The sequence below is a fragment of the Vulpes vulpes genome, chromosome 5, assembly GCF_048418805.1.
Source record: "Vulpes vulpes isolate BD-2025 chromosome 5, VulVul3, whole genome shotgun sequence".
In the NCBI taxonomy this organism is placed as follows: domain Eukaryota; kingdom Metazoa; phylum Chordata; class Mammalia; order Carnivora; family Canidae; genus Vulpes; species Vulpes vulpes.
This window is the reverse complement of record NC_132784.1, coordinates 17,898,960-17,910,000: the sequence shown is the minus strand read 5'-3', so window position 1 is coordinate 17,910,000 and position 11,041 is coordinate 17,898,960. Positions and strand designations below refer to the sequence as shown.

The window sequence follows — 11,041 nt, the reverse complement described above, 5'->3', positions numbered from 1 at the left end:
TGTAGCCTAAACACTGGAATTTTTCAAAAGCTCTTCAAGTGATTCCAATGTGCAGCCAAGGTAGACAATCACTTGGTATAGAACTAAAAATTAAAATTTTCATCCACAGGTGTAAGAAATCCTTTGGACCATATACAGTATTAAAACACTCCATATGAAAAGTAACTCAAAATGGATCACCGATCTAAATACAAGAACAAAAACTACAGATACCATCAAGAAAGTGAAAAAATGATAAACGCTACAACATGAAAAATAGGGAGAAATATTTGCAAATTATATAGTTCCTAAGAGACTTGTATCCAAAATGTATAAGCAACTCTTATACTGAATAAAAAGACAATCCAATTTAAAAATGGGCAAAGGTGGGGATCCCTGGGTGGCTCAGTGGTTTAGCACCTGCCTTCGGCCCATGACATGATCCTGGGGTCCCGGGATCGCCCCATGTCGGGCTCCCTGCGTAAAGCCTGCTTCTCCCTCTGCCTGTGTCTCTGCCTCTCTCTCTGTGTGTGTCTCATGAATGAATAAATAAAATCTTTAAAAAATAAAAATAAAATAAAAATGGGCAAAGGATCTGAATAGACGTCACCCTAAAGAAAATATGCAAATGGCCCATAAGAACATTAGTGCTCATACCAACAGCCATTGGGCAAATGCAAATCAGAACAAGAGTTCTCTTCACATCCACTAGGATGGCTATAATCAAAAAGATAACAAGCATTGGTAAGGATGTGGACAGATCAGGACAAATACATTGCTGATAAAAATGTGAAATGAAGGGCGCCTGGGTGGTTCAGATGGTTAAGCATCTGATTTCGGCTCAGGTCATGATCTCCAGGTCCTGGAATTGAGCCCCACACCCCTACATCGTAGGGCTCCCAGCTCAACAGGGAGTCTGTTTCTCTTTTTCTCCCTCAGCCTCTCTCCCTGATCGTGCACATGCACACACTATCTCTCTGTCTCAAATGAATAAATCTAAAAAATAAAAAAGTAAAATGATGCAGCCACTTTGGAAAAAACTGAAGTAGTTTCTCAAAAGGTTAAAAATAAAATTATAACAGGGGTGCCTGAGTGGCTCAGTCAGTTAAGGTCTGCCTTCCACTAAAGTCATGATTCCAGGGTCCTGGGATTAAGCCCCACATCGAGCTCCCTGCTCAGCAAGCAGTAGGCTACTCCCGCTACACCCCTCCCCCTTGCTCGTGCATTCTCTCTCATGCTCTCTAATAAAAATCTTTAATAAAATGAAGTTACGGGAACGCCTGGGTGGCTCAGTGGTTTAGTGCCTGCCTTCAGCCCAGGGCATGATCCTGAAGTCCTGGGATTGAGTCCCACATCAGGCTCCCTGCATGGACCCTGATTCTCCCTTTGCCTGTGTTTCTGCCTCTCTCTGTGTCCCTCATGAATAAATAAATACAATCTTAAAAAAATAAATAAATGTTACCATATGAACCAACAATTATACTCAAAAGAAATGAAAACATACACATAAAAACTTATACATGAAGGGTCACAGCAGTATTGTTTACAATAGCCAAGAAGTAGAAACAGTGTAAATGTCAATCAACTGATATAAGGATAAATAAAATGTGGTGAATCCTTACAACCAAGTAGTATACAGCAATAAAAAGATGAAGAACTAATAAATGCTATATAATATGGACCAACCTTGAAAACTTTATGCTAAATGAAAAAATCCAATATACCAAAGGCTACATACAATCATACAATAATGATTCCACTTATACAAAATATTCAAAATAGGCAAGTCTACAGAGACAAACAGTAAGTTAGTTGTTACCTCGGGATAGGAGAGAACAGTAAGTGACTGCTAACAGGCATGGGGTTTCTTTTGGGAGTGACGGATTTGTTTTAAAATTGATTGTGGTCATTGTTGTACAGCTCAGTCAATATAAAAATCATTGAATTATACACCTTAAACTGGTGAACTTTATGACATACAACTGATACCTCAATAAAAAATTTAGACTGAGATTTTCTTATAATCACAGTATTTTACAACTATCTACTCTGAAAAACATTCTAGGCAGTTTCAAATCTGAATGCACAATTATCTTCGTTAAAAATAAAGAAGGAGGACATTTGGGAGGCTCAGCGGTTGAGCGTCTGCCTTCAGCTCAGGGCTTGATCCTGGAGACCCGGGACTGAGTCCCACATTGGGCTCCTTGAAGGGAGCCTGCTTCTTCCTCTGCCTGTGTCTCTGCCTCTCTCTGTGCGTCTCTAATGAATAAATAAATAAAACTTAAAAGGGGGGGGGGGGGCACATGAATGGCTCAGTCCATTAAGCAGTTGGCTCTTGGTTTCCACCCAGGTTACCCAGCTCTGGGTCCTGGGGTGGAGCCCCGACGCATCCAGCTCCACATTTGGCAGGAAGTCTGCCTGGGGATTCTCTCTCCCTCTGCCCCTCCCCCTGCTCACATTCATGCTTGTGCGCACGCTTACTCTAAAATAAATAAATTAAAAAAACAAAAATAGGGCAGCCCAGATGGCTCAGCGGTTTAGCGCCACCTTCAGCCCAGGGCATGATCCTGGAGACCCTGGATGAGTCCCATGTCGGGCTCTCTGCATGGAGCCTGCTTCTCCATCTGCCTATGTCTCTGCCTCTCTTTCTCTCTGTGTCTCTCATGAATGAATAAATAAAATCTTTTAAAAAATAAAAAATAAAGAAGTTTTTTTTTTAAACTCAGTGAACACTTCATCCATTTCTGGATAAAATAAACCAGGTCTTTCTCTAGTCATAAGTGACTCTAAAACTATATGCTTTTCAAGCAGTTTTCCTAAAACAAAACAAATATGCTAGTAGGCTGGCAAAGTAAATAAACACCTAGTAGAGTAGTTGCCCCTCATCCATGGTTTCACTTTCAACAGATACATATAACCACAATGTGGTCAACAGAAGTGGATGACCCTCCTTCTGATAAATCGTCAGAAAATCAATAGAAGGCTAACTAACTCTACATCATGATGCCTATGTCATTCATTTTACTTCATCTCATAACGTAGACATTTTATCACCTCACATCATCACAAGAGGGAAAAGAGGGGTGAGCATAGTACAAGATATTTTGGGAGAAATATTTACATAACTTTTATTACAGTATACTGTGGTTTTTTTTAGTATTTATTTATTCATGAGAGACAGAGAGAGAGAGAGAGTGAGAGGAAGGCAGAGACATAGGCAGAGGGAGAAGCAAGCTCCATGGAGGAGCCTGATGTGGGACTTGATCCTAGGTTTCCAGCCCATGCCCTGGGCTGAAGGCAGATGCTTAACCACTGACCCACACAGGCGTCCCTACAATGTATTGTTATAATTATTCTGTTTTACTATCAGTTGTTAATTTCTTACTGGGCCTACTTCATAAATTAAACATTGTCATATGTATGTACATAAAGGAAAAAGTATCTACAGCGTTCAAAACTATTCATGGTTTCAGGCATCTACAGGGCTTTTTGTAACATATCCCACTTGGATAAGTGGGAACTACTACAAAACTCAATTCCAACAGATAATCTGATGACTCCAAACAATAACTCTAAAAGCAAAAATGTGAAAGAACACATTTAATCTAGAAAGCTGACATTACATTTTCCACATATTTTGTAAAAAGGAGATTTGTTACATTTGAGGATTTGTTTGTTGTGAAATGGACAGAGTATGTAATGAGTGTATCATGGCAGTTTCCAGTTCCTTGTATTTATTAATTTATTATACAATCATGGATACTGGCCATGACGACTTGAAATTAATAAATTATATCTAATCTCACATACAAACACAACCCCTCCCCCCCTGCCCCAAAACAGTCATCTATATACCTTCCACTCTTCACAGGTAGCCTGGTTGGCCCTCAGTCTGGATCAGGATCATTCCACTAAAAGCACAGAAGTAGAGAGGGGAATGACATTAAGGCTCAGTCCAAAAGCTCTTCTGCATGGAACTTTGACTTTAGTTCCACAGGGTTATTAAAAACCCTAACAAAGGAAATTCGCAAACAAAGGGGAACTTATTAGTCCCTCTTGGATCAATAAAGAGCCATAATTCATCCAGAGAACATTCAACTACCTAAGAACTCTAACAGTAAGAGATCCTAAGAGGATAGAGCCCACTACAAGTCAATCATTAACAAAAACAAGCTTTTCCAAAAAAGAACTAGCCAGTAGATTTAAGAATCCATAAGATATGTTGGTTGACACAAATAAGTCTTCTTTATAGGCAACAAGTACTCTTCATGGCCATCTCTGGCACTCAGCTCTAACAGGAGTTAGGGCCTATCTCCACAGGCAGAATTTACGCTCATCCAAGTCAGCATGGCTTGTAATTTAAGCCCAAGCATTTTATCTCTTGATCTGACCTCTTCATCTGTAGAGATGACCTTCTCATTTGTTTATACAGTATTTGTTTAAACAGTGGCATGGGCCCTATATCAATCTAAAGTTCAAAATGTAATTCATGATATATACACAGAAAATTTTACTTCACAAAGAATGCTATGCTATAACTCAATGGCAAGCAAAAAATCTCTTTAAAATATACAAAAGAAAGTAAGAACTAGGAAATAATAGAACTAAAAATATCTGAAGATACCTCTAATCTATCTCAGGTTAAACCTGAGCTTTTTCAGCCAGAATACAGTACATAAAACTTCATTTCTCCCCAGCTTAACTTCTAGGAGCTCTAAGGAATCAATGAATCAATTTTATTAGAAGTGTTAAGTAATCCTCTGTGTTTATATTCTACTCTGCTTAAGCAACTATCACTTTAAAGCCTCTGGTGAATATTTCTGAGAGAGATGCAGCAGCAAAAGTAGCAGGAGCAGCAGCAGCTAACACTGAGATGGCATAGTGCCACATGGGGTTATAGTAAGCAATAGAACTAGATTTCCAACACAAGCAGTGGGACTTTAGAGCCCACTCTTTATCACTAGGCTCTCTCCTTAAAAATATCTCCTGACATTTTATATTACAATAGAAACTTTCACACAACAAAGAACTCCAAAAACTTTCAATTTGAAATAGGAAATATGATAAAATGCTAATTTTTTCCTTCTGTATAATATTCGGGAAAGTTACATACACTATAGTTATTATTGAAAGGAAAAAGAGGACACCTGGATGGCTCAGTGGTTGATCATCTGCCTTCAGCTCAGGTCATGACCCCAGGGTCCTGGGATGGAGTCCCACATCAGGCTCTGCACAGGAACCCTGCTTCTCCCTCTGCCGATGTCTCTGCCTCTCTCTCTCTCTCTCTGTTCTCTTGAGAATAAATAAATGAAATAAATAGGAAGGAAGGAAGGAAGGAAGGAAGGAAAAAGGAAGGAAGATGGAGGAGGAAAAAAAAAAGACTAAACCTTACCTTAAATAATCCTATTCCTAAAAACACTATAGGTAACTGAATGCTGCTTTCATTTTGATTTACTTCAATTCAGAAAACTATTCTCATCACTGACTGATCCTCAACTATCTAATTTGCAAAAACTGTCTTTAAATATGGTATATACATACACTGGAATATTATCCATAATTATTCATAATATAATTCATAATAGCCAAAAAGTAGACACAACTCAAGTGTTCACCAATAGATGAATGGATTAACAAAATGTGGTATGTACATAAAATGATTATTACATCATAAAAAGAAAATTCTGACACATTGCACAACATGGTGAATCTTGACATTACGCTTAGTGAAATAAGCCAGAAACAAAAGGCCTAATAAATACTACATGATCCCAATTATATGAGATACTTAGGCTACTCAAATTCACAGCAACAGAAATAGAAGAGCGGTTACCAGGGGCTTAGAGTAGGCGAGAGGAAGTTACTGCTTAAGGAGAATGAAGTTTTCAGTTTGGGTGACAAAAACTTCAACAATGTCAAAGTACTTTAATGCCACTGAGTTTTACACCTAACGGTAAATCTTGTATGTATTTCACCACACACAAAAAAAATAAATAAATAAATCAACATGATTTACCATATTTAGAAAACAAAATAGCCACATGATTATTTCAATAGCTACAGAGTAAAATTTCAAAAAATTAAACACTCGGGGATCCCTGGGTGGCGCAGCGGTTTGGCGCCTGCCTTTGGCCGAGGGCGCGATCCTGGAGATCCGGGATCGAGTCCCACGTCAGGCTCCCAGTGCATGGAGCCTGCTTCTCCCTCTGCCTATGTCTCTGCCTCTCTCTCTCTCTCTCTCTCTGTGTGACTATCATAGATAAATAAAAATTTTAAAAAATTAAACACTCATTCATGATTTTAAAAAAATTAAAGCTTTTGGCAAACTAAGAGAAAAATTTCCTCAAACTTATAAAGGACACCTATGAAGAACTTAAGATGTTTTTAATGTTGAAGCACTGAGCATTTTTTCCCTTACAATGAGAAAAAGGCAAGAACGTCTGCTTTCAACAGTTCTCAACATCTTACTAAAAGTCCTGGTTAGGGGTACCTGACTGGCTCAGTCAGTAGAAGTGTGCACCTCTTGATCTCAGTGTCGTGAATTCAAGCCCCATGTTAGGCACAGAGTTTGTTTAAAAAAACAAACAAACAAAGACTACCCTGATGACACTGTGCATAACTGAGAGGGGTCACTAGCTGTTTTAGTATTAAAAAGAAAAAAAAAAAAATTCCTGGTTAGCGCAGAAACAGTAAGAAATAAAAACGACAAAAATTGAAAAAGAAGTAAAATATGGACACATATTTACAGGCAACATGGTTACGAATGTAGCAAATGCAAAAGAATTAACACTAAGAATATGGACCTTTACTTTAGCCAGGTCTCATGATACAAAGTCAACATAAAACCTATAAATATAGAGACCAAACTGATGGTTACCAGAGGGGAGGTCAGTGTGGGGAATGGGCAAAATGGGTGAAGAGGACTGGGAGACACAGGTTTCCAGGGATGAAATGAGTAAGACATCGGAATAAAAGAAATCACATAAAGAATATAATCAATGAAACTGTAATATGCTGTATGGTGGCAGATGATACACATGAGCATAGTATAATGTATAAACTCATCAAATCGGTATGTTGTACGCCTAAAACCAACGTAACACTGTATGTCAACTATACTCAAAAAGAATTTTTTAAAGTCAACATACAAAATTTTACTGTATGTCTATGTGCTAACAACAAATGAAAAATGAAACTAAAAAATAATTCCACTTACAATTGCATACAACATAAAATACTTAGTAATAAATTTAACAAAAGACAAGTAAGACCTCCACCAAAAACTTTAAAGCACTGCCGAGAAAAATTAAAGACTTAAATAAATGGAGGAATGTGCCATTTTTACGATTGGAAGCTTCAAGACTGTCCAAATGTCACTTCTCCCCCAAAGTATTCTATAAATTGAACACAAACCAAATCAGTTCCAGCACAATTATAAACCTTTCTAAAGAAATTGAGCAGCTCACTCTAAAGTCCATAATAGAAACATAAAGTACCTAGAACAGACAAAACCATCTTGGGAAAACAACAAAAGCTGAAAATTTACATTAACTTCGGGACTTACTTTAAAGCTATACAGTAGTTCTCAACTGAAGACAATTTTGCCTCTCAGAGGACATGTGGCAATGTCTAGATACATTTTTGGTTGTCATCATTGGGAAAGTGCTATTGGCATCTAATAATTAAAGAGTCCAGGGATACTACTAAATACTCTATACTGCATGAGGCAGCCCCTAACAATCTGGCTCAAAATTTCAATGCCAAGGTTGGGAAACCCTAAACTACAGTAGTCAAGACAATGTGGTACTGACACAGTACTATCAAATAGATTAATGAATACAGATTCCAGAAGGTAACTCCCTATGTCAACCGTCTTGACAAATTTAATGGAGAAAAGTGTTTTCAACAGAGGGTTCTAGAAAGATATCCATATGTAAACAATGAACCATGATTTCTCACTTCAAACCATATACTAATATTAGTTCAAGATGGATCCCAGACCTAAAAGCTAAAATGATAAAAAGGCTTTAGAAGAAAATATAAAAAGAGTATCTTCACGATTTAGAAAACTACTATCTGAGAAAAGACTTAAAAGCAGAGTACACAAAAGAACTAAAAGACTCCTATAAATTAATAAAAACCCAAACCAATTTAAAACACGGACAAAAAACTGAGTAGACATTCCACAAAGACAGATAAACAAATGGCTAATAAGCACATGAAAAGTGGTCATGTTAATATTCATCAGAGAAATGCAAATGAAAACCAGAATGAGAAATACAAATAATAAAAAAAAAAAGAAATACAAATAATTCTACAAACTATATACCCACTAGAACAACTAGAATTTTTAAGACTGAAAACAAGCAATTGGTGAGAATGCAGAGCCACCCAAACTCTCATATATGTACTGCTACTAGGTGAATAATATGGTACAAAAAACTTTAGCAGTTCCTTATAAAGTTAAACATATACCTATCCTGTGACCTAGTAATTTCACTCCCAGGTATTTATCTAAGAGAAATAAAAACATACGTCTCCAAAGGTCTCATATAAGAATGTTCTGCTTTGGGATCCCTGGGTGGCGCAGCGGTTTGGCGCCTGCCTTTGGCCCAGGGCGCGATCCTGGAGACCCGGGATCGAATCCCACATCAGGCTCCCGGTGCATGGAGCCTGCTTCTCCCTCTGCCTGTGTCTCTGCCTCTCTCTCTCTCTGTGACTATCATAAATAAATAAAAAAAAATCAAAAAAAAAAAAGATTAAAAAAAAGAATGTTCTGCTTTATTCATAGCTAGTATGTCTGCCAACAAGTGAAACTGCAGTATATTCATACAAGAGTGTACAACTCAGTAATAAAAAGAAACAGTGATTCTTGCAGGCACAAAGAAGCCAGGCACAAAGAGTATCTACTGTATGATGCCATATATATGAAATTCAAGATCCAAGCCGAAAGTAATCTGCTGTTAAAAAAAAAAAAAAAGAGAGAGAGAGGACAGCACCTGCTTGGGGAACATCAGTGAGGAGCACGGGGATTAAATGGAAAGGGTTGCTAAGAACCTTTCTGAGGTGATGGCAATGTTTCCCAAAGTTCCTGAGTGAGGACCGCTATTACACGGATACAAACATTTCTTCAAATTAAGCAGTTTTGCGTACTATATGTAAATTTTATTTTAAAAACTTTTAAAAATCTAGTAGGGGGTGGAGAGTTGGTAGAGGTACTACTGAAATAAGAAAATAGAACATTGTTGAAATTGAGTGACGGGCAGATGGGAGCTGATCACACTATTTCGTCTATTTTATAAATGTTTGAATTTTTCATAATTAAAAAGTTTTTTAAAATTTCTCAATTCCCCCATCAGTGGAGGAAGAGAATTGGTAATCACTGTCCCCCATATGAATTACACTTCAGTCACTGTCTAAACTTTCTTTTATATGCTCAATAATCTCTGTTCTTTATACTTTAAACTATTCATCACAGTTAACAGCTCACCTTGCAATCTAGTCATGTTTTCCCTAACTCATTTATTTACTACCATCTACAGGGAGGAAAGGGTTGGAGAGAGTCAACCTTCCTTTAACACATGCTGGCAGTATGTTTTTACGTGGAATACAGTACCCAATTTATATGCCAAAATTGAATTTAGCATCTAAAATTTTAAATCTTATTTGCTTAGTTATTTATCACTTTAGTTCCTCATCAGAATTTATGTTCAATGGCAATATGGATCTTGTCTTATTCATTATTTCTTCAGATCTGGCACACAGCAGATACTTAGTAAATACACATAAATCAAAGTATTAAGGCATATAAATAACATCAGAGCTCACAAAGACTCAGTTTAGCTCTCTTTTTAGTGCCACAAATCATTTCCCATTCCAGTAGCCACCTTGTTTTGCCCTAATTTTACTGTCAACTATATCGTTATGTTTGTTTCAAGTGAATAGAATGATCTGTCTGAAAACTTTACATTTTCTACTCAAAAATGTCATCATAAAAAGATTTTAATAAATCAATTTGTATCTCAGCACCTTTAAATGATGTTTTTTTAAGGATGTGGGATTTCCATGTGCAATGTTACTTTTTTTCCTTACACTTATGAATAAAGAGGAAAATCCTAATGCTTTGATAGTCTCAAATTCTGTTATCACAATAAAGCTTAAAAACCCTCATAAATATTGAGAGTCCCCTACCAAGAGATAAACTGCAGTTAATAAGACTTAGAATAAAAACAATCAATTTTACTTCAAAAAATTGTCTAATAAAACAAAGCATCTACATAAGCTTAAAATCAAATTGTTAATTCCCTTTAGTGAAAAACAGAAAATCCAGGTTTGTTCTCAGAGTATATTCTTTAGTAATTATTTGGGGTATGGTTTATCTTAGATTAGAATTAAGTATCTTAATATCCAGCAATATCTTAGATTAGAATTAAAACTCCACTTCAATTTTGAATGTTTTCTTCATTCTTAAATATCCTCAAAACATCCAGACGTTAAAAAAGGGGGTTAGAGGGAGACAAATACTATTAGTGGTATTGTAAAGTACAAAACTTGAGTGAAAAACCTGCTAATAACACCAAGTCAGTTAAGACCAAGATTTTTCCTCATCAGTTAGGCAAAATACTCTACCCATGAAGCTGGTAACTGCAATGTTTCTCTGACCAAACAAAAAACTTTTAAAAAGATTTTCTAACATTCTAAGGGAGAAAGAAAGAAGTAAACATGAGAAGAAACAGAAAATCACTCACAAAGAATGACATTATGCATATAAAATTTTATTTAAAAATGGTTCACAAATGTCTTACATATGTTTTTTGCCAGATTCAAATCCAAGTTCTTCCAGGTGCCACTTTATGTTCATAAATCATACAGAACTTTAAAAAAAAATTTAATTCAATGTACCAAACGCAGCAAAGGGCTTAAAAATAGAAGTTTCAAAGTAAACACTTATTTAGAGACACCAGCAAATAGATCTGACCTTTTCAAGTGGCTTTCCCAAAGAGTTTCCAATCAGTTTCCAATCATTTAAAACTTCTTCAACTTTGGAAATAAACCTAGGGAG

The 11,041-nt window shown here is 36.6% G+C and overlaps 1 protein-coding gene across 9 annotated transcripts in view; it reads right to left on the bottom strand.

The window, feature by feature from the left end:
* The window catches only part of RAB3GAP1 (RAB3 GTPase activating protein catalytic subunit 1), a 97,654-nt gene that overhangs the window by 81,088 nt on the left and 5,525 nt on the right, over nt 1-11,041 (bottom strand). For 3 of the 9 annotated variants that reach the window (XM_072757625.1, XM_072757623.1, XM_072757624.1), the window contains exons 3-4: nt 10,958-11,033; nt 3,835-3,890 (exon numbers count right to left, since the gene is read on the bottom strand). The exons of 3 other annotated variants lie outside the window; for them this stretch is intronic. Coding sequence is in view for 3 of the 6 variants with exons in the window: in XM_026015549.2 (XP_025871334.2) it covers nt 10,958-11,033 (76 nt within the window). In the remaining 3 variants the exon portion in view is untranslated. The remainder of the gene's footprint in view (nt 1-3,834; nt 3,891-10,957; nt 11,034-11,041) is intronic. 3 more of the 9 variants (XM_026015549.2, XM_026015548.2, XM_072757619.1) reach the window with 1 other exon arrangement.